The sequence below is a fragment of the Myodes glareolus genome, chromosome 11 (genome assembly GCF_982192425.1).
Source record: "Myodes glareolus chromosome 11, mMyoGla1.1, whole genome shotgun sequence".
Classification (NCBI taxonomy): Eukaryota; Metazoa; Chordata; class Mammalia; order Rodentia; family Cricetidae; genus Myodes; species Myodes glareolus.
The window spans coordinates 4,043,990-4,068,244 of NC_142036.1; the positions used below are offsets into that span (position 1 = coordinate 4,043,990).

The 24,255-nt window shown below is 44.3% G+C and overlaps 1 protein-coding gene across 1 annotated transcript in view; it reads left to right on the forward strand.

Moving 5' to 3' along the window:
* Dnah11 (dynein axonemal heavy chain 11) overlaps positions 1–24,255 on the forward strand; it is a 327,366-nt gene that overhangs the window by 286,649 nt on the left and 16,462 nt on the right. Inside the window, exons 70-76 of the mRNA XM_087911463.1 lie at positions 742–864; positions 3,561–3,754; positions 4,885–5,033; positions 5,877–6,004; positions 9,856–10,083; positions 17,220–17,411; positions 21,863–21,982. Of these exons, the coding sequence (XP_087767589.1) occupies positions 742–864; positions 3,561–3,754; positions 4,885–5,033; positions 5,877–6,004; positions 9,856–10,083; positions 17,220–17,411; positions 21,863–21,982 (1,134 nt within the window). The remainder of the gene's footprint in view (positions 1–741; positions 865–3,560; positions 3,755–4,884; positions 5,034–5,876; positions 6,005–9,855; positions 10,084–17,219; positions 17,412–21,862; positions 21,983–24,255) is intronic.

Sequence of the window (24,255 nt, forward strand, 5' to 3'; positions counted from 1 at the left end):
AGGGTTATGAGCTCAGATTCAAGTTGCTCACGGTCCTTTTAAGAACCTCACATGGGCTCATCCATGCTGTTGCTAACAACAGAAGTTCTACTTTAAGCTGCATAATATCCCATTGTAGAAAGTTAGTGTTTTTCTAAACAAGTACATTTCAAAAATTATTAATACATGGCATAACAAATTAATTAGTTTAATTTAACTATCCTACAATGTAACCTTGTATCAAAACATCACATTTTATTCCATATATATTTATATATATTTCATCAATTAAAAATACATTTTAAAATTTTTTAACTCAAGGAATAAGTAAAAAAGCTCCGCCCAAGTTTCATGCTCCGATCTCTAGTGAGTCCTGCTTGTCGTTTCTTCCTTATTCCTGCAGAAGACTTTGCTTAAACAAAGGAGTCAACGAGAAGGCAGGAAAATGACTGCAGTTATGAAATCAGATGCTGTTAGTCGCTGGTCCAGTGGGGTGGGTAGGAGAGTACATTTCGGTTATGTTGTTTATTGCTGGAGGTGTTAGAACTAGGAAAAAAAATGAACCCTCACAAGTATTTTCTATTCATTGCTGGTTTGGGTTTTGAGATCATATGCATAATCTAAGAGTCTCAATGCAGTCTTCAAATACAGAACAGCCCCTGCTAGGATCTCCCCCGTCATGTCTGGTTAATGGTGGCAGTTTCTTGCGCTGTAGTTATGATGGAAAACAACTCATCTTTTGCACATGTGTATTCTCTCAAGATTTTGTTGCGAAGGCAGGAGATCGACCCCCTGGAGCTGGACTTCCTGCTTCGGTTCCCAGTTGACCACACTTACTCAAGTCCTGTTGATTTTCTAACCGCTCAGTCGTGGAGTGCTGTCAAGGTACGTGAGGAATTTGCTTTCTTAGTTCTTAAATTTTTTCTTTCAAACAATAGGTTTCTTTAATGTAGAAAAATAATTCATAAAAAGATGATATAACCGGGGTTGGAGAGATGGCTCAGCCGTTAAGAGGGCTGCTGCTCTTCCAGAGGGCCAGGGTTCAATTCCCAGGCCCCATGTGGCAGCTCACACCTGTCTGTAACTCCAGTTCCAGAGCATGTAACACTTTCACACCAATGTACATGAAATAAAGTTAAATAAATTATTTTAAAAAGATGATATCCCTTACATTTTAGAAACAAACTTATACATTGTATCATTCAGTTAATTATTTTCTTATCAAAAGATAAAAGAGCTTTTGGCCGATGTACAGGAGAAAAAGTTAGTAGAAATTATGTGCAGTCTGTCATGACCTTCGATTAAAAAAAAAAAATCAAAGGATAGAAAAGATCATCCTTTAGTTTAGTTAAATCTAGTTTCTTTGTTCTGTTTCTTTTATTAATGATAGTTTTCTATCTTTTCACAAGTTTTTGAAATAGTGCAATATAGTAGTTTAGTGTTGTAGAATATTATTTTAAGGTATGTTACTTTTGTTTATGCTCTGGAACATTTGTTTAATGATGCAAAGATGTGTTTGATTAAATAAAATTCGCCTGTGGTCAGGAGGCCTGTGGTCAGCAACTAGCTGACTGGGAGTTGTAGGGAGGAGCCAGGTGGAGAAGGCAGGAGCCTCAGGAGAGCTTCCTGGGAGACCCGAGGAGGTGGGCTGCTTGCTATTCAGCCTCTCTGGGGAATAGACTTCCACCTGTTCCTTTGAATCTTGAGCTCTTTCAAGGGACAGAGATTTAGATAAGCTCTCTTTGTAAGAGTCTGGTGCCTGAGGGAACAGAATTTCCTCAGGCTGCAGCTCTTGTGGCCCAACCTCTCTGCTGGTAGCGCAGAGCTGCAGTTGCTGACTAGGATAGCTGTAGTTAAAAGGCAGCAACAATAAAAAAAAAGGACAACAGTTTAGTCTTACTATAAAGTGGTTAAGATAGGGTTGGAGAGATGGTTCAATTGATAAATGCATCCACACAATCCAGATGTGGTGGCAATGCATCTGTAACCTCTGCTTTGGGGAGGCAGAGACAGGAGGCTCCCTGGAGCTTGCTGGTCAGCACATATAGCAGAGTTGGTAAGCTCCAGGTTCATTGAGAAACACTGTCTCAAAAAGTAAAGTTGACTAGCAGGCTGGTGGAGGCACACACCTATAATCCTAGCCTCCGGCAGGCAGAGGCAGGCACATCTCTGAGTTCAAGGCCAGCCTATTCTGCAGAGCGACAGCCAGGGCTGTACAGAGAAACAGTGTCTTGAATCCTGCCCCCCACAATTATGATAATAATAGTAATAATGTACAGAGTAGCTGAAGAAGACCCCCAACATCCACCTCTGGCTTCCACATGTGCATATATATACATGTGCCTGTGCATGCACACACAGATGTGCATACAATATATGTACATGCACACACAAATGTGCATACAATATATGTACATGCACACACAAATGTGCATACAACATATGTACATGCACACACAAATAGCAGTGTTTAAGCAAAGTTCAACTGATGACTTCCAACCCCAGTCAGCCTTACTTTTTTGCTGTTGTTTTGTTTTTTGAGATAGTTTCCCTGTGTGACCATCCTAGAAGTCCTGGGGCTTTCTTTATAGACTAAGTTGGCCTTGAACTCACAGAGCTCCTCCTGCCCCTGCCTCCCAAGTGCTGGCTTAAAGGTGTGTGCCAACAGGTGGCCTTACTCTACTTTTCCGCCAGAAGATCTATCATATCTATCATATGACTTCCTCATCTCCAAGGCCCTGAATAATGACCAACACACACTAAGTCTGCTCTGGTTTCTGTTCTAAGAAGAAAACACTCCCCTGCCCTGAAAATAGCTTTACCTTATTTTTATATATACTTAGATTCTTTCAGACTTTTCAAAAACATAGTGTATGTGTGTCTTAACCACCGAGCCATCTGTCCAGCCCGTACAAAGCAGTTTTAGAAATCTGTATTCTCAATTTAATTATCACTTTAGAATTATGGAGAAATGACTGAGTGGTCAAAGCACGTACTGAGGACCTGAGTTCAATTCCCACACCAACGTCAGGCGGCTCACAACTGCCTAGAACCCCAGCTCCAGGAACCTCACATCTGTAACCTTTCTGTGTACTTGCATGTATGTGCACATACCCCCATACACATAATTAAAATAATAAAAATAAATCTTAAAAAATAAATATGTATTTGAAACATGTCAGACCTTAGGGTCTCACCACAAAACAGATGGCACAAACAGGTGGGTTATGAAGAAAATAAGGGAGTCAACCAGGAACAGGAAAGAAAACAAATGCATTTGTTAGGATAGCCGAGAAGGGAGGCAGAGGACAGAGCAGTTAGCAAAGGGACATACTACAGACAGCGAGCTGAATTAGGAAAGAGCTGGGAAAGCCAGTCCTGCATCTACCCTTACCACAGACACACTCACCTGGCCCACCTCCTGCCAAGGCTTCTCACTGATCAGACCCTGTCGCTGAGCCTAAGTTAGACAGGAAAGCATTCAGAAGATCTTCAGAGTAACGTGGGAGCTGCCATCAGTCTCTGGAGCTGCGAACTGTTCACGGCATCCCCAACCCTCATGCTGCCATGTTACACTGCAGGCGGTAGCCCTCATGGAAGAATTCCGAGGCCTAGACCGAGATGTGGAAGGATCTGCCAAACAGTGGAGGAAATGGGTAGAATCAGAGTGTCCAGAAAAAGAAAAGTTACCACAAGAATGGAAGAAGAAAAGCTTACTACAGAAGCTGATTATTTTGAGAGCAGTGAGACCCGACAGGATGACGTATGCCCTGAGGTGAGCAATGACCTTTTCAGCAACACAGATTGACACGGAAGGAACTTGGTCCTAGGAATGAGGAGGACCCTACTAAAATTCCAATTCTATACTCTCTACTACCGCTAAACACTGCTAAACACGGAACAGTGACCACCCTCCCAAAAGGCTCGATTCTGAAGTGAGTTTGAGGACTGAGGAAATGGTGGGGGTGTTCCCGGAAGGTCTGGGTATCGGCTGAGTGGTGAAACCGGGAGCACGCATGCTCCACTTCGTCATTTCTGTTTATCAGCCATGTTGGCGCTGAAAGCTTTGCGCGTCAAACAAGAAGCCAACTTTCTGGACAGAGCCACTCGTGGTTCTGTAACTTTACAGTCAATGCGCTTTAAAAGCAGAACCACAGCCCACAGCGCAGTCGCAGTGGCCTTTTGTGTGCCCTCCTGACTTCTAAATGGCAATACTTGCTTAATGCGTACCAGTCTTCTTTAATTTGAATTCACCAAGCAGAGCATGCTCAGCTTCATCCTGTGCGCTGCTTTTCTTCCACGGTATCCACGTGGAAGATCCTCTTGCTTCGTCTAGTTTGGCCAATTTTCACTTTGCAGAGGCCTCTGTGGAAGCCCGCTCTAGCAGTTCATTCTGCTTAGCGTACTGGCCTTCTGCTAGGTCTGATGCTGCAGGGAAATAACCGCTTGCTTAATTGCACTTCCCTGTTAGAAACACCCCAAAAAGCATTTGTATATTCATGAGAAGCCCAGCAGGCTGGAAAATTACACTATGGCAAGCCTAATCAACTGTTAATAAGTAATGGGGGATGGGGTCTGGTAGGAGGTTTGGGGGCTACAAAGCCATATGTGGACGGATGACAGTACTCAGAAGGGGACCCCAGAATGCAATGTAGGCTTCTGATTTTCAGTGTCTCAAGTTGGAGGCAATACACGGTACACAGCCTGCATGAATCTATTTGAATTTCTGCGGCTCTCCTAAAGACACCTCTTACAGTAAACATGGTTGGTTTCTTTCTTGTGCCTAGCTCATCTAAACGCTGACACTAACCAAGTTCAAATTCAGTCAGCCAATTTTTTACTTTGTTTTCTTGGGAAGGGTTGCTGTTGTTTTGTTCTGTTTTTGCATGTTCTTTTCTTAAATAGACATTTTGTAGAAGAGAAGCTAGGTGCAAAGTATGTGGAGAGGAGCAGGTTGGATCTGGGGAGAGCATGTGAAGAAAGCAGCCCCGCCACCCCAGTGTTCTTCATCCTGTCTCCAGGTGTGGACGCCCTGAAAGACCTAGAGTTGCTTGGTGAGTAGCCAGGAGGCCCCAGCCCCGCCCCCTCTTGTCTGGAAGCCCCCTGCCCACCCTTTCTGTTCAGTTATCTTTTTTATTCTTTTTTCTTTTTTTTTTTATTTCTTGGAGATTGGGTTGTGGAAAATGCACAGCTAATAACAGCGCGGTCTGGAGCAATGCGCCAACAGAACATTCATCTGGCTGGCATAATGCAAGGTTCCTTTGTCCTGTTTTCCACCTCTTGACGATGTGAGGGCCAGAGGGCAATTTTCTCCATGCTTCTGTAATCTTGTACCCCCTGTGACTAAATAATGGTCATTAGGGCAACTCTATTCGATTGTGTGAGATATTGTCGCTTTGTGCTGCGGATTACTGTTCCCCACAGCCTGCTCCAGGAATACCAGGTTAATGCAGCTGTGACCTGCCTGGGCTCCATTTAGATGCAGCCTCACAAGGTGAGAGCCGGCACATTTACCCAATGAGCCAATCCCTTCAAAACGGATGCGATATCTACCACATGTTGCTCCTTTCTGAGGGAAAAGCTACTTCTCCTGCAGGAGTTTAGAAAGCTCACTAACAATGCTGCCGTCTATCAAAATGTCAAAAGCTTCATTATCATAAAACCAAAGGAACCGACTTCCACAGGCTTTTCAAAATGCTTGTAGGGAGGCAGCTGGAAAGAGCTCAAAATAATGCCAAGGAAACAATAGAGAGGTCACTGGGTTCCACAGGAAGGTGACCTATCAGGTGGCAGCTGTGACCACAGATGTAAATTAGACCCTAGAATTCCAGACTTTCCTCTCGACTTAGAGTTCGTCTCTCCTCCCATCCCCGCCCGCCATGTTGTATTCTCCACAGGCAGAAGACTGGGGTTTACAATTGACTCTGGAAAGTTCCACAATGTGTCTCTAGGGCAAGGTCAGGAGCTAGAGGCAGAAATGGCGCTGGAGAAGGCTGCGATCGGAGGGCACTGGGTCATCCTTCAGGTGAGTATGAAGCTTTCTCGTGGAAAACCCTGGTGTGAACCCAAAGGCTAAGCCACGCCCTGCTGCCCTGCCCCGCCCCGCCCCGCCCCGCCCCACAGAAAGTCGCCCTTATTCTACTGCGCGGTGATCTGCAGACCCTCCCACATTCACAGTCCCTGTACGTGAGAAGGAGACCGAAGTGAGCAACCTAATAGAGATGGCCGTTCTAATGTCGTGGTATGAAAAATAGTAGGTCACTTCAAAGTTGAACAGTCACTTCAGAGTTGACAGAAATTGCACGCACACACACATATTCCATACACATGTATATAAATTATGTATATTCTTCTACAACTCTACTTGGCCCCTAGACAATCGTGTGACCTGATTGTAAATTAAGAAATTAGAGGAGACAATTCCTATAGTCCCTTCTAGAGCAGATAGGCACAGATCTAAGATTCTATAACTCCGTGTACTCCCGTGTAATCTCCTTGGCCTAGGATTCTAATAAGAGTCCCCAGAGTCCCTAGAACACAGACTGGCTCTGGACAATCAGGGAGTTTGTCTAGTCCCTAGAGCAAGCCCTGTTAGCTACCAGCATGACTGGTGATGAATATTTGGTATGCAATACTGTCAGCCCACAGGTTTTTTGAGGAGGCAGCTCATGGAATGCCCTGTCTCCAGTCACTATGGCAAGTCTCTAGGGTCAGGGTTGTTCTCCATGTAGATGTGAGAAAAGTGAGTCTTGGATTAGCCCACAGAGATGGTATGACACAGTTTCTGCTTAGTACCAACCAACTACACACCCATTCTTCCAAGGTTCACCATCGGCTTTCCATGGTGGCTCCAGAATAGAGGTTTAATACACATTAATGGCTCTAGAATAGAAGTTTGGTACACATTGCCTAGATTCATGCAGAAACTTCCCCCAAAGCCTAAGCAGAATTCTGTCTACAAAGAAGTACCATTCTATGTTGGTGATACCGTCTACATAGACGAGTTTTCATTAAGACCTTCACTTGGGCACTTGAAACAGAGTCCCGTTGTGAGGCACAGAGTCATTTGGGTTGCAGTGGAGGAGTTGATTCTCAGACACAGCACTTGTTGGTTGGACATGGTGGCTGCCTCAGAGTCTTGGAGAGAAGACAGAGTCCATTGTAAGTCCTCATGCATCCAGGGACTCAGACTGCAGATAAAGCGACAAGGATATAGTCATCTTCAAAAGAGCCTGTGACTTAAAGTAGACAGTTTCTCCTGTTTGATCCCTATGTGAGTTTCCAGTTAGCCCCTGGAAGTTAAATGGTAAATTTATCATTAAAAAGAAAGCCTGAAAGGCCTCATTATGTCATGTACCTGCTTTGAGATTTCTATTGCAGACTTGAAGCCACAGGCGGAATCTGTCTGACTGAGCTTCTCTACTGTCCCCCGTCTAGCCGGCCAAGCAGCAGCTGTGGAGGAGAGCCCATGTCAGGCCTTCAGTGTTCTTAAGGGTTCCAAAATCTCTTTGGTAGAGAAAAGAAAAAGCAACACTCTGAAGGAAGACTAGACTCATATAATGGGAACTTGTTATATTATTTATAATTTATATTGAATTATATCTGCATAGGGATACAATATGGATGTACATATCAACTAATTTACCAACTAATTTCTACTCAAACCCTAAGCTGATTCATAATGTAAGTAGATACAACCTCCATCAGGCTGTTTAGTTAGCAGTTTCCTGGAGTCTCCACAGACAAGAAAGGCAGTTACAAAGGTGGCCGGTGGCAGCTGTGTGTCTCATATATACACCAGAAGATGTGTGAATGGATTTGGCAAGTATTACAGTCATTTCTCATGAGTACAATGGGTGCTATTGAAGATATAAGAGCTGGGCTGGAGAGATGGCTCAGAGGTTAAGAGCATTGCCTGCTCTTCCAAAGGTCCTGAGTTCAATTTCCAGCAACCACATGGTGGCTCACAACCATCTGTAATGGGGTCTGGTGCCCTCTTCTGGCCTGCAGGCATACACACAGACAGAATATTGTATACATAATAAATAAATAAATAAATAAATATTAAAAAAAAGAAGATATAAGAGCTAACAGATAATTGCACAGGCTTTTCATTCCCTGGCTTCAAAGTCACTGCCTAGAATATTCTTGCATTTGTTTCATGCAAACTTTTCAAGTTAGGTAGCATATGGTACACAAGGCAGAATGCTGAGAAATAAGTGAACTAGCAAAGTGAGTTTTCTTATTGTCTATCACTCCCGTTCATGCATGGCTCGTTTAGGTGTGAGATGCCCTGTCCTCATGAGCTAGAAGCAAGCATGCAGAAGAAGCTTGGAGTTCTTCCTGCTAGATTAAGGTTCCAGCCCTGCTGAACCAGAGTATCAGGCTGACTTGCTTAAGTAACACATGCTTAATTCTTCCCAGTTGGTGTGGCTGGAAGTTGGAGCTGGAGTGCTAGTGTCTTCTGAGGCCTCTGTCCCTGAAGTAGAGTGGTTATCTGAATATGATTTCCCCTCTGGGTTTCAGGGACCTTATCCTAGACACTGTCGTACTGGCCATATTTAGCTTTAGTTACCCTTTGAAAGAACTCTATATCTAAATCTGGTCACACTGTGAAGTTCAGGTCAAGCTTCAGCACGTTTGTTCTGGGGGGGAGGGGAATCACTGTTCAACCCCCACGCTTGCCTGTGCAGTGTTCACCACTGCAAGGAGGTGAATAATGAGAATGATCTCACAAATTTCAGAGAACACTCCTATTACCCTTCCCTTCAGCATCTGACTTCCCACTTTTGTAGTTGTTAACATTTTTTGACTATTTTTTTCTGTTGGAAATAATTACATATCAAAACTTCTTCAGGGCCAGTCAGGAGACTCCATCTGATTCCAATACCTACAATCCACTTTGGAAGAAAAAGAATAGACTTTCAATCATCTCTGACTGACACACACACACACACACACACCACACACAACCATATGCATACACAGCACACACATGCACACACCACACACGCACACACATACACACACCACACAAAAACACACCACACATACACACACATACACACCACTCTCATATACACACACACACACCACACATACACACCACACACTACACACCACACACATACACATCACACACACATACACTCATACTTAATAAATAGCACTGGCAGATCAAATTTGAAATTCATGAAACTGAAAACAAAAAATAATTATGTTGAGAGAGAGCATGTGTCTTTGAGAATGGGGAAATTTATTGACTGTGCTGGGATTTAAGAAGTAGAGTATGTTAGGAATACACAGAGCATCTTACAAAGTGAGTGTAGCTCTCTTTCTAGCTAGCCTTTCTCTCTTACACCTTTTGAGTCTATATACTAATGAGTTTGACTAGAGGAGGTTTCCAAATGAAGTAATGTCAGGGACCAGCCTTGAGGAGAACACTTCTTGCCAGGGTAGGGCATGGGATCAGATATAGTTATGCGCAGTAGAGCTTATACTTTCTTATCCTTTATTAAGCTAACCCAGATACCTCTCAGTAGTTGAGTTTAACTATAACAAAGCAAAGTTATAGACAACTCCATCTCACAAGTGATTGGTACACCACTGTTCAAAGTAGATCAGGTGGACTGGGTCGGGGCTCAGCTTCACAGAGATTTTACAGAATTTAATGTGTTCAGTGCTCCATTCTATCTGGGCTGGTTTTTCTTTTCCTGTATAAAAACAAAGGAGCAGGAATGATGGCACGTACTGTGAATTCAAGGCCAGAAACATGCCAAGGCTCCCCAAGTTGTCAGCGTATTTATATGTTCTAATACTGTAGTTCAAGTCATATCCTGAAATGGCACAGCAGTCATGAACCCTGCTGTCTTGCAGAATATCCATCTGGTAGCCAAATGGCTAGGAACCTTGGAGAAACTCCTTGAGAAGTTCAGCCAAGGGAGTCACAGAGATTACCGGGTGTTCATGAGTGCTGAGGCTGCACCTTCCCCACAGGAGCACATCGTCCCTCAGGGCCTCCTGGAAAATTCCATTAAGATCACGAATGAGCCCCCCGCAGGGATGCTGGCCGGCTTACATGCCGCTCTGTGCAACTTTGACCAGGTAAGAAAGCAGATGCTGCTGTTGCAACAGCAAGTTGGTGTCTTCTCAGGACAGTGCAGGGTCTTCATCAACCCGTGCATCTCATTTAGACCGGAGAAGTGAGATCTTGGTGTATGTGTGCACATGTAGACATGCATGTGTGTGTAGTGCCCACTAGTGCTCATGGGCGCTACTTTTCCTCCCTCTCTTTCTAAATTGGTATGTGTTGATTGTAAAGCCATGGGTTTCACATTAATGCATGTATATAGAGTACACCGATCATATCCGTCCCTTCATCGGGGTCCTTCCTCTTCCCAGATAGTCAGCTATTCTATTTTCATGTGTATTACTTTTGGAAGAAAATTCACCTATTACTATTTTAATGACTAGGAATACATTTATGTTTCATCTAAAGTTAAGAAAATGTAGCATGACCTAGGTAACTTCGAGAACCTGCCCGTGAAGTGTGTGTCACGGCACAGAAGGAGGAGCCGTTGATGATAATCCTCATGGCGTAGGTCACTATACCATCTCATTGCATCGTGTACAATAGGCCAATGCGCTCCTATAGGCTTGGCTTTGGTATTGCTAAGACAAAAGTTGCTATTTTGGTTGATATCTATAATAAATTCTGGAGCAGGTACTTGTCACTGTGACCAAATACCCAACAAGAAGGAATTGTATGGATAAAGATTTTTCTTGGCTCACAGTTTAAGGTGATACCATCCACGGTGGTGGGGAAGGCATGGTGACATGGTGGCTGGGATTCTAGTCGTTATCCCAGTAACTTGCTGCTGGGACTCCTTGTAACATGGCAGGGTCAGAAAAAAGAGGGAGGAAAAGAAGGGAAACCAGGGTCCATCTTCTAGGGACCCACTTCTCCCAGCTGGCTCTACCTTCCAAATTGTTCACAACCTCCCAAAATAATGTCACCATCAAGCAAACAGGAGCTGAAACATAGGAGCCTGTGCAGGACACTTTACATCGAAACTATATCATTGTTAATTATATTTTTATTTATCCAAAACAATAGAATATGCAAATTAATATTAATTTAGTTGCAATCATTTTCTTTACCCAAATTGCTATGTATATCTTACCTAATCATAATCCAGTCTTTGAGTTTCCATTACTGATATTGCCATGTGTTGCTGTTCTTCTAATTTCTTAGAAAGCTTTGATAAATAGCATTGCTATCAAAAGAATGGAATAAGCTCTAAGGAGGAAGTACATGTGATTTGGTGACAGATACCGAATTCTCTTTTAGGAATATTATTTTTCATAAAGCACATCAACATGTTTCATGTTTTTCTTATACTTTTTGGTATCAATACCAAATTCAGTGAGGAAATTTTACTGTCTTAGTCAGTGTTCTATTGCTGTGAAGAGACACCATGGCAACTCTTATAAAGGAAAATATTTAATTGGGGTGGCTTACATTTTCAGAGGTTTAGTACATTGTTATCATGGTGGGATATGGTGGCATGCACACAGACAAGATGTTGGAGAAGGAACTGAGAATTCTATATCTTACAGGCAATGGGAACTCAAAGCTCACCTCCTCAGTGACACATTTCCTCCAACAAGGCTACACATCCTAATAGTGCTACTCCCTCTGAGTTTATGGGGCTAATTACACTCAAACTACCACATGTACTAAATGTTGAAGGATAGAGTTAATTCTTTACTTAAGTAATTTGTAGTCTCTTATAAATAAGACTGTGTAAACAGTAGGCACTCAAAAGATCTTGCTGAATCTCTGAAGTATTTGCAGTGTGCTATTTCTGTGCACTGTGGCAAGTATGTGTTTGTCTTCTCATCATCTCACAGTTTCTGGCTGTTTATGAATGACCATCTAGAATTTTCCAGTTCTTTCTAAAAATACACATATAATAGGAATTTAGTATTTACAAATTTACACACATTATATTTATTTCCTCTGACCACTTGTCCTTATATATAACAGCATTCCTTCCATGAAAAGTATGCTTCTGTCCAGTTATTCCTTAGCTTCTTGGTAAAATACAACTGTGAACGATCTCCCTAGGGAGGTACATGATTCTAAACTATGCTGATAGGAAAAGATTTCCCCAGAGCCTTTGTGAGTCCCCTAGTTAAGACCACCTGCTCTAACTTACTCAAGAAAGTATGGGCTCCAGCAACTGCTGCCGGGAACACTACATGCAGTAATACAAAGGTATATTTGCTGAAAAAACTTTGAATATCTTTAAAGGAGAAAAAACTTTGTAGCAGAAAAAGATCTCTTGAAAACTAAGACTAAATTTGACCTTAGGAAGCAAAAAGAAACTAATCATCTATTCACCAAATGTCCCCTCAAGCCTATTTTAACAACCCACAGGAAAACTTCACAGAAATGCCAAGTGCAAAGATGCAGGCTTGCCATTATATCTGGAACAGAAGGCATTTTGGTTCAGGTTGTGTTCTAGATACTTCTCCCATTGCCGTGATAAACTACCCCAATAAAAGTCACGTGACTTCCAGCTCACAGTCCATGACAGGGAAGACATGTCAGCTGGAACAGGAGATACCATGTCACACCAAGTCCTCAGCCAGGAAGCAGAAAGCCATGAATGCTATTCTGTTTGCTTTCTTTCTTTCTTTTTTTTTCAGTCTGGGACCCCAGCCTGTCAATGGAACTGCCCACATTTAGTGTGGATCTCCCCACCTCAAATAAGCTAATCTAGACAAGCTTTCACAGGCATTTCCAGAGGCTTGCCTTCTAGGGGATCATAGATCCTATCAACTAAGAGTTCATGTTAACTATCACACGTCATCTCATTGGGAGATAGTCACCTGTGTCCTGGCTGGCTGCAGATGGGCTCCTGGGATCCTTTTATCAGAATCGAAGTTGACTTTTTTTGAAAGATGTTCTTAATGAGGCAACACTGACTTAACAAGGTGGAAAATATTCTTGCTACATGGGAGCTCTGGAGGCAGGTCTTATGAGAAATGAAGCTGATGGGCTCCACACTTGGTCCCCAGTTGATGTTGCTCTTTCTGGAGGTTATGGGAGGTTGATGGAAGAGGTCTGCCTTTGGGGATGGGCTGTGAGAGCCATAACCTGGCCCAGTTCGAGCTTGTTCACTCTGCTTCCTGTTTGTGGTTGAAATGTGATCTCTTAGTTCCCTGCTCAGACCTCCATGCCTGCAGTCTGCTGCCTTAACTCTCTAGCAAGATAGACTTCTGTGCCCTGGGAACTATAAACCAAATAAAACTCCTTCTATAAGATGATTTTGTCATCATGTTTCATCATAGTAACAGAAAAGTCACTAACATATCTTTCCAAGCTCGTGTGTGTCACCACACTGTTGCCAGCAGCCCAGCCCCGCATGAATCCTTGCCACTGCGTCATGTCCGTCATGTTCTCAGGAGTAAGAGCTGCAGCCCCATATCCATGCTCCCAAAAGAAGACTGAAAGAGAGAACGAGAGTGACAAAGAAAACATGCTTGATTTCTTGCACAGATACATCCCACAAATTAATGTTGAGTCACACCTTTTACTTGGAGCTTATGTGCAAAGGGCCCAATGGAAACTGGAAGCCAAGGGCAATACCAAACCCTTCATAAATTGTGTTTTTTCTATTATACATACATGCATACATACATACATACAAACATATATGTACATAGAATAAAGTTTAACTTGCAAACTTACCACAGTAATAGAGTAACAGTGGTAAAATGGAATAGCCATAGCACTGCTAAAGAAGCAGTTTAAAATGGAAGAACTATTTCTTTTTTTCATTTTCCACTTAATATTGTTTGGGCTGTAGTTGACCACAGACAATTACAGAAAATGAAAACTACAGAATTTGCAAAACACATAGCAGCGGATTGGTTATAATAGAACTTCTTTCACTTCATAAGCCAAATTTAATCACGCTGCTTTAAATCTGTAGGATTGGTGAGAGGTGCATATGTGAGTGTGTGTATGTGTTACATGGTTATGTGCCTAGGGAATATATACACATATGTGTGCCCGAATGCACACCTATGCTGAAGGCAGAAGATAATGCCAGACATCTTCTTCTATCTCTCTTTATACACACACACACACTCTCTCTCTCTATATATATATATATATGTGTGTGTGTGTGTGTGTGTGTGTGTGTGTGTGTATGTATGTATGTATTTAAGATCAAGTCCCTTGCTGAACCTGAAACTTAGCATTTTGGTTAGGCTGACTGGCTAACAGGTCTCTCACTGACCCCGAAGGTAGCTGTTTGGCTAGACTGATTACCCAGCAAGCTTCTGTGATCCACATAGCTCCACCCTGCAGTGCTGCGGTTCAGTCCGCATGTGTCATGAGTCACAGCATTTACATGGACGGTGGAAATTTGAACTCACGTCTTGCTGCTCTCACAGCATGAGTCCTTATCCACCAAGCTTTGTCCTACCCCCAAATCTATCTTTGTAATCTTTCTTCTTAAACTAGAATTTACTTCCAAACTTTGGCATAGACTTTGGAGATGAATAAAGTTCATTTTATATTAGTATTTTGCTTCCTCAAGCATTACAGAACGCTTCTGCAGATCTGACCACTAAGGGACCAAGGTGTCAAGAGAACCATTTCTTGCAGGATGCTGCCAGCTCAAAGTAACCACCTTTGAAGGTTTCATTAAGGCTTGCTATTTGGGGTTCTTGCTATTTGGGGTTCTTTTCACACAAACTAATCATATTTTTAGAGTGAGAGCTTAGATTTCTTTTTTTCTGAGAAGCGTGAAGGTAAAGTGAGAGGTGGAGCGCCAGTGGCACACCTGTGTAAATACTGGCGCCTGTCCTTCGCTGACAACCCTAACTGTACCTTTCTTTCCTTCCTTTTTCTTTTTTTAACATTTACATTGTGTCTTCTTGAGCTGGTTTTCTGTAGACTTGCCTCAACTCTCTGTGTAGCTGAGATACTGTTGAATTCTCTTTCCTGCCTCTGCTACCAACCTGCTTAGATGCCAGGCCACACCACCGTGCCCTGTGTATGCTGTGCTGGGGATTAAATCCCAGGACTTTGTGCAAGGTAGGCGAGCACTCTACCAACTGAGCTGTACACCACCCTGGTTGTCTGTTTTCTGATATTTATTTGCTCATCAATTAGTGTGTAAATGTACAACTGACTCTGTCAGAAATTACTGGCTCACTTTTTCTTCCTGTAACATGTATGCCGGCAGAACAACCAGATGGGCACTGGCTCATTTTTTTTTTAATACTGAGGAGAAAACCAAGCAACATGTGATAATAGACTGAATTACTGTGCTTGGTATAGTGCCTTGGGTTTTATGTGATTAATGCAAGTGGCTACTTAGTGTCTTGTTAGATTATAGCTCTGATTTGAAATTTCAAATACAGTTTGTTTCTTAGAAATACCACACACTTAAAGGTAGCATTTTTACAGCCTCAAAAATTATATAGTGTATCTTACTTTACCATCTTGCTTTTCATTTGATGTGTAGTTGTGGAAAAGTTTATTTTTGGTAATCATATAGCACTTACCCCCATGAATCACCTAAAAAATGCCACATTCTTCTGGCTCTGAATTAGATGGAACCAGGCAATTCTAAAATTATATTTAGCAAAGCTAATTTTGCTGCAAGTATTATCAGCAGAAATGGAAGACTTCCCTGGTGGTGGCCCATAGCAACAAACCCAATCCAAAAGTTCCTGAGAGGCCATGGACTTCTCTCAGGATTCCCAAATAGCCTTGGTATGTGGCCAAAATGGTTAGAGCCATTTTAAATATGAACTGGTTATGGTTGAGTTTTCTAAAGCAGTAGGCAGAAGGGTGTAGCCTGGGCCCTGCTGCCCCCCAAACACCTGGTCAAGGAACATTCATGAGTTCTCTGCAGGAAGGTGTAGCCTGGCCCTGCTGCCCCCAAACACCTGGTAAGGGAATATGCTTGACTTTTCTTCCTTGCTTCCTGCATAGCACTGCTGAATTTGAGAATAGCTAAATACTTTTTGGTACTAGTTCTGATGATGTCTTTATCTGTGTTTGGCTGCTGCTGGGGGCCTTAGCCATGCAAAGTGGCCTACTAGGATCCAGTCCTCGCCCAGTGTACAGAAATCCTGCAGATCTGGTCGACACCCTGAGCTCCTTATGCCACTCAGTCATCTCAACAGTACTTCTTTCTCAGTTTTCTGGCCTAATGAAAGTATGGCTTAAATGGCTATTATAAAAAGCAAAACTGATGATCGAGCCACATGCTGGAGTTCTGGCGTGTGGGAGTGAAGTACTAGATTCACACCCCAGCAGCACGTAATAAAAGCACATACAGAATCCGATTATAGTGACTGCAACCGGATGGCGAGGCGTTCTCTCACGCACTCCAGGATGGCCTGACATGGCATGCACGCACTCTGGTGACGTACGCCTGCACCGTACCTGACTCGAGGGTGCCAGGGCTGTCTGGTCATCATTGTTTCTAGCCCACAGAGAAAACGTGGTGACCACAACAAACCATTTCCTTTTAAGCAAATGACATGGACAAGAATTTATGCCAATCACTTCTGTTCAAAACCCGTCAGCAAAACCCAGGTTGTGAGACACCTGTGGCTTCAGAAGAGGCTTGGGAACCGTCTTAGAGCGGGTAACCACGTGCACAGATGGTCGCAATCACCACGGGACTAGGAAAGATGGGGAGCTGTGACCCTAAGATCACATCATGCAAAGTCTGCTGTTCTGTGGAGGAAAGGGTTCCAGTCAATACTAACATGGGTAAAACGAGAGGCCCCACTTTTTAGAGTCATTAAGTAGAGGAGCAGAGGGGGAGCATTGCTTAGCTGGGAGAACGCACAGAGGCCGGAGCTGATCACAACCTCCTAAACCTGGCGCAGTTGTACAGGCCTGGAATCTCAGCATCTGGGAGGTGGAGACAGGAAGATCCAGAGTTCAAGGCTACCCATGCCTACATAGTGAGGCCCCTGCTAGACTGGGATACATGAGACTGTCTCAGAAGAAAAGTCTCCCTCTTCCTTAAGCACATTGGCAAAAGCCAAATCATTTCCACTTGTCCTGGACAAAGAGCTGTGATTGAAGCTCTAGCATATCATTCTGAAGCCTTTCATCAGGGTACTGAGAAGTCAGGACACTTGCCCTTACACACTGTGCAGACAGTTAATCAGCCATGTCTTGTCTTTCCTCCCAGGATACACTTGAGATGTGTTCCAAGGATCAGGAGTTTAAAAGCATCCTCTTTTCACTGTGCTACTTCCATGCCTGTGTGGCTGGGAGACTGAGGTTTGGCCCCCAGGGCTGGAGCCGAAGCTATCCTTTCAGCTCCGGAGACCTGACCATCTGCGCCAACATCCTGTACAACTACTTAGAGGCAAGTCCGAAAGTAAGTGCTGTGCTCGGATAGCCCTTCCTAGGCGTGGCTGGCTCCGTCGGTCGTTGCGTGCTATCAGAAAGGACCAGAATTTCTGTTTTGAAGCTATTATTGAAATAGCCAACACTACAGAGGCATTTTCTGCCAAGTGTGAAAATAAACCAGATTAAAGGTTTTCATAAGATAGGTCAAGCCAGTTCTACATCAATAGTTTATGCAAAAGAAAATGTCCTTCATTATGTTAACAAAAACAGTGTTTACATGTGCATGTATGCTGGATTCATTAGGCAGGTAATGAAGCATTTGCACAGATGTAATTACATGCAGCAGTTCTGACAGCTCACAACACTGCATTAATAATCACCACAATTAATTCTGATGATGGAAGCAATTTACAGTGCGTCACATGTATAAATAATGGTGCATTTCCTGCATATGTCATTATTATGTGTGAGGATGCCACCTTGTTGTGACTTTCTCGGTAATGTTCACCTTGCTTTGAAGTTGAAGGTAGATGGATGGCCGAATCTGCGAACTACTCCTGCAGATGGGAATGGCAATGCCTCATCGAGAACAGTTGTGTAAACTCTCGTAAACCAAATGATTGCACTGGAGAAGAATCATTAGCGCCTATAGAGGCTCGAGCAAGCTTCATCTGCACAAGGGAAACTTTTCCCATTAAGTGGCATCTGTAGATATATTTGTCAAGCCAATCAGAGCTGGAGCTATGAGCCACTCCGTCTGTGAAGTTTACAGACTTCCCATCCACGCGACTAAGGAAACCGTGGTTGGCTGTTCTCTTAGTAACCATTGGTATAGATTTTCCGTGGTGTTTTCTCAGGTTTTGGTGGCAGCTTCACTGCCATGACACCATGCACACTCAATACATATCAGGCACACTTCCCTCAAGGAACAGATCCGGGATGTGTTATTTCAAAGTAAATGGGTCTTATATGCTTTGTGACCAGCTGTCCCTTTCTTTTTCCTTGTTTTGTTGTTTACCTTAGCATTTTATGCCAACTGTTAGACATAAAATGCAGCAGTGGGTCTGGAGAGAGGAGAGGTAGTGGTGAGGATCGAGGAGGAATGAAGGGAGAGGAAGCTATAGTTGGAATACTGTATGAGAGAAGAATAAAAAAAAAGAAAAACATTATTCTAACACTTCTGCGGGAAGAAATAGACAAATTAATACTTCCATTGATGTCCTTTGTAACTGTCCATGAGTCTGGAACAGGAAGGCAGTCCTATGTCAGCTGAGCTTGGTACACAGTAGAGGAAGACTTGAGGGGGAAAGGTAGCAGCGACTTGTGCGTGCGTAATGTCATGTCAGCATCACAGATGGTCAGCTGAGTCGTCCTGTGACCTCCTGTCCTTCAGGGTCACTGATGGTCGGCTGAGCCGTCCTGTGACCTCCTGTCCTTCAGGATCACTGATGGTCGGCTGAGCCGTCCTGTGACCTCCTGTCCTTCAGGGTCACTGATGGTCGGCTGAGCTGTACTCTCCGTGGGCACCAGGTCAGCACAGCCTTAGGTGTTTAAGTCTGTCATGCTCCACATGTCTTGACTCAAGACATTATCCACACATTAGGAACCAAGTTACCAAAATTTCGGAATTAAGTTAGCAATTGTATTCACTTGTCCAAATGTTTTTATATTGGGTCCTTTTTTATTGTTAAAATAAAACTCTATAAAGAAGACCACTTAGAGAGAAAAGGCTCCTTTGGCTTAAGGTGACAGAAGTGGCAGGTGTTGCTGCCGGAGCAGGGAGCTTAGAGATCACATGTCACCATGTGCATGAAGGAGAGAAAGCTGAAAACAGGCGAGGCTTTGAGTCCCAGCGCCCACTTGCAGTGTGTTAGGAAAAAAAAATCATAAGAGGGGCAGCTCCACTGGTGCAAAGAAACCCAATTAGGTCAAATCAAACCAAATTAAAATGTCCATTGTTTTATTAAATACTGCACTCTCCAGTGACCCAGTGCATGACCGGAAGACAGGAAAGAGGGGAGCACATGCAAACCCGGAACCATGTGTTTTTCCTCTGGGATCCCACTTAAATACCTTGTGGAAGTGGTCCTGACCCTCCCCTGGGGAGGGGTCAGGATCTGGCATGCTGGGATTTGGAGTCCAGACCAATACAACTCCCAGACCAGGGGGGCTGGGATGGTTGCCAGGGGCTGGAGGCTCCGCTCCAGACTTACCCAGGGCTCCAGGGATCACTTCATCTAACAAGGTGCACCACACAAACCTCCCCAAACAGCAGCATCAACTTCAGGTCAAATATTCAAATGCTGAAGACCATGAGAGACGTTTCTCATTCAAGCCACCACAGCTCTTTACAAGAGTTAAAAGACGGGGGCTATGGGGTTAGGAGAGGGCTCGACTGCTAACACGCTTGCTGCATGAGGACCCAGTTCAGCGCCACAGCAGGGCAAAGCTGCATTTGGAAGCCCATGCCTGTCATCAGAGTTTGGAAAGGCGGGCACACGCCTGTTGTCAGAGTTTGGAAAGGCGGGCACACGCCTGTCGTCAGGGGTTGAAAAGGCGGGCACACGCCTGTCGTCAGAGTTTGGAAAGGCGGGCACACGCCTGTCGTCAGGGGTTGAAAAGGCGGGCACACGTCTGTTGTCGTCAGAGGTCGGAAAGGCGGGCACAAAGAACGAGTGACTGAAAAGCGCAGACCTCGCTGACCAAGGTTATGAAGGGGATACACACTGACAAGGATGTGTAGGGCATTCTCCATCGGGATGGGACATACAGCCAAGTCTGTGTCCCTTCAGTTCTGCTCCACAGAAGGCTCCTGCCGGGTGGCAGAGAGCGCCCCAGAGTCCAGCCACTTCTCCCATTTCTCACCCATATCAATCCAGCCTAAGAGAAGGACACATTTTAGGTTCATTTCTTCAAATTCTTATCAACTTGTACATTGGAATGGCCTCAGCAGTCTGACTCGTTCCGCTCTGTCACATCATGCCACGAGGAAGTCTATAATTACGATTTTACTTGAACTGTTGGGAGGCAATAGACTGCCACGGAGGGTACAAAGGTTCCTGTCTAGAAAGGCTTCATCACAAGCTGGCATGTTTTGCAAACCCAGAGGAAGCGAAAGGGCAGCAGAGAGAAGTTTGAACTCTGTGAAGCCAGCAAAGGAGATACAGTGATTTCTTGAATGAAGTATAGTACGGTAGTTACTGCCCTTCCAACAGTCTCGCCCAGTCAGGCCATAGCTGAGCCTGAGTCCATCTGGGAAGGAATTTGTCTGCCAGTGTTTGAGAGAGTGATCAAGTGAAACCCACACAAAGTGTCTAGCTGCTGCTCTCTTTTCCCGGGACACAATGCAGACTGCAGATGAGGTGTGATAATGAGCCTGGGGGTCGTCAACTGGATGCACCTGAGAGGGGGAACCTCAAGTGAGGAGCCACCTCCTTCAGCCTGGCTTGCCAGGCTGAGCTGTGGACCTGCCTGGGAGGCATCTTCTTAATTGGCAGTTGATGGGAGCAGGGATTCAGCATACTGTGGGTGGAGCCACCCCTAGGCAGGTAGACCTGGATTCCACACAAGAACTGACTGAGTAAGCCAGTAAGCAGCCTTCCTACGTGGTCTCTGCTTCAGTTCCACCCTGGCTTCCCTCCATGATGGACTGAGACCTGGAAGCTTAACCAACACCTTTCCTCCCCCCAAGTTGTTTTTGGTTAGCGTTTTACCACAGCCGTGAAAAGGAGAGCAGAAGAGCAGGTAATAAGGGCAAGTGAGACTCCAGGTGCTGGGAAAGAACCCAGACGTTTGGATGATATTCAGACCTTCAACTGTCCTTGTAACCTGTCCCAGAGATGACGCCATTTCCTTTCACATTTGCAGTAAGGTGTGGTGTTGTTAAACTTTTGTCAAACACTGAAAACAATTCTCCCAAGAAGTTTTCCACAAAAACCTAGACACATCCACACTGCATCCAGTGCTGGCTGCCAGGGGCGTCATAGGGCTGTTGGGGGAGACAGGCACGCACTCCGGCCAGACAGGTGTGGGCCGATATTCTAGGCCTGGCAGCAGATCCTTATATGGTGTGAGTTTTATTTGTCAGTTTGACACAATCTAGGATCACCTGGGAGGGACTCTCAGTGCGGAGCTGTTTAGGTGGGCCTGTGGGTGTGTTTGTGGTAATTTTCTCAGTTGGGCTAATTGAGCTGAGAAAACCCTCCATGCCTGTGGGCAGCACCTCGGCTCCACAGTCTGGCCCTGGACGATATAAAGGGTGGAGAAAGTAGACCGAGCACCAGCATGGCCGATGCAATTTCTCCTCAGCTGTGGATCGGATGTGGTCAGGGGCTCAAGTTCCCGCCGGTTGATTTCCTCAAATGATGGCCTAACTGGAAACTGTGAGGCAAAGCCACCGTTCCTCTTCATGTAGCTTTGTCTGGGCATTGCGTCCCAGCAACAGGCAAGGAAACTAAGATGTGTACTGTTCGTCCCCAGGTCCCATGGGAAGACCTCCGTTACCTCTTTGGGGAGATCATGTATGGGGGTCACATCACAGATGCCTGGGATCGTAGGCTATGCCGGGTGTACCTGGAAGAATTCATAAATCCATCTCTGGTAAGACATTTTAAAACCTGTTACACTGAGGAAAAATCTCTGGTAAGAAATTTTCAGATTATTTTCCTATGTATAGAATTCTTAGATGTTCATAAGGATGCTGACCTTCCATAAATGTATTCTGCTATTCCTTGTGGGAGTCTGGGACGTGGTTAAATGTACACTCACTGAATCTTCACAATAACCCTATGAACTGGGCTGAGTTGGCACGGTTTCTCCATTGTACACACCAAAATACTGGAGCACGGTGATTGGCCCCCGAGTTCTCAGTGAGTGTGGGCATGAGATTCGGCAGAGCATGCATCCTGTGATCTGAGTGTGGGCCTGAGATTCGGCAGAGCATACATCCTGTGATCTGAGTGTGGGCCTGAGATTCGGCAGAGCATACATCCTGTGATCTGAGTGTGGGCCTGAGATTCGGCAGAGCATGCATCCTGTGATCTGAGTGTGGGCATGAGATTCGGCAGAGCATACATCCTGTGATCTGGGTGTGGCCATGAGATTCGGCAGAGCATACGTCCTGTGATCTGAGTCCAGGGATCATTTTACTGCCTTTGTTGTCATTGCTTTACCCCTGGCATAAATCATAAAATATTCTATAGTTTAATCAATAAAATCATTAAATTACTAGATATATGCTCAGAGGAACTGTGGTACTTAAGTGTGCGAGATGGATTCATCAGCTGACTCATGTAAACCTGGAGAAGGACACCTCTTTGAGACATTGGGATGTCTTAGTGTTAAAGCTGTCTGCTGATCAATCAGACCAACTGAATGCAGTACCTGGATCCCACACAGTAGAAGGAAAGAACCGCCTCCTGCAAGTTGTTCAGGCTTCCACGTACACACTCCTGCATGTACTAACATGAGGACACATGCACACCATACCCCTCCACACACAATAAATGTAGTGATAACATCTCATGGTATTTCATAACTACATAGTTATAGTTACATTTTTTGATTTAGAATAAAGTGTTAAGTCTATTAAGAGAGTAAAACAAGGAGAATATCAACCATGTGTGAGATGATGCTCTTACTTGGGGGTTTGCTTCAAAGAAGCTGTGAAGGTGACAGAAGGGAGAGAATGGCGGCTGGGTGTAGACTGCTCCTGCCGAAGACCCGACTTCAGCTTCCAGTACCCAAGTCAGGGGACTCAGAACAGCGCCAAGCTCCAGGGTACGACACCCTCTCTTGGCCTCCCCAGGCACCATGCCCACCTGGACATTCTTCCACACAGAAACATACACATAATTAAAAATAATACATTTTTTAAAATGAGATTATTATTACTGTAAGACCATGGAGTTCCTACTACTGTTTTATGTGTGATAACAGAACAATATAGCCAGGTTTTAAAACTGAAAACCATGGCAATCCTTATTGCTCTGTGAGGAAGGGTGAGTTACCACTGGTAAGATTTTACGGTGGAGAAACATCGCCTTGTTTCTCTTTGCACTGTCTCAGTACCCGGTCAGGTGGGTCCATGCCAGGTTGTGCTTTCTGGTGAAAGTGGTCAGTTCTTAATTCTTGTATTGTAGGAGCTGAGGTGGTGGCTCTGCTTTCCTGATGTTCTCTTGTTCTCAAATGCTGGTCAAGATTGGGACTGTCTTACCTACCTATTGGTATGTCAAAACACCATGATAACATACAAAAAAAAAACCCACCATGATAACATACAAAAAAAAAAAAAAACCAAAACAAAACATTGAACTGTGTTTAGTTTCACAGGGTTAGCGTCTATGGTGTTGGATCAAAGACTTGGCAGGAGGAACACCCAGAGCTAACATCTAATCCATAAATAAGAGGCATAGAGGACTACATCAAAATGGCACAAATCTTGTGAAACTTCAAAGCCTCGCATCCTCCAGCAAGGGCACTTACTCCTCCTGACCCCTCTCAGACAGCACCCACTGGAGGTCAATCATCCAAACACATGCGTCTATAAGGAACCATTCTCAACCAAAACACAAGAGCCATTTGTTGTTGTTGCTGCTGCTGTTATTTCTTGAAAACTTGAAGAAACCTGTGTCAATCAGCTTCCCATAACTGTGACCGAGTACTTGAGATAAGCAACCTAAAAGGAGAGATGGCCTATGGGTAAAAACGTGATCCATGGCTGAGTAGGTGGTGGCTCAGTACATGAATGTGGGATACATGGTTTAGGGGGTATGCTGGCTTCATGGCAGGCAAGGAGAGAGAGAGAGAGAGAGAGAGAGAGAGAGAGAGAGAGAGAAAGAGAGAGAGAGAGGAGAAGAAAGGGGAGAGAGGAG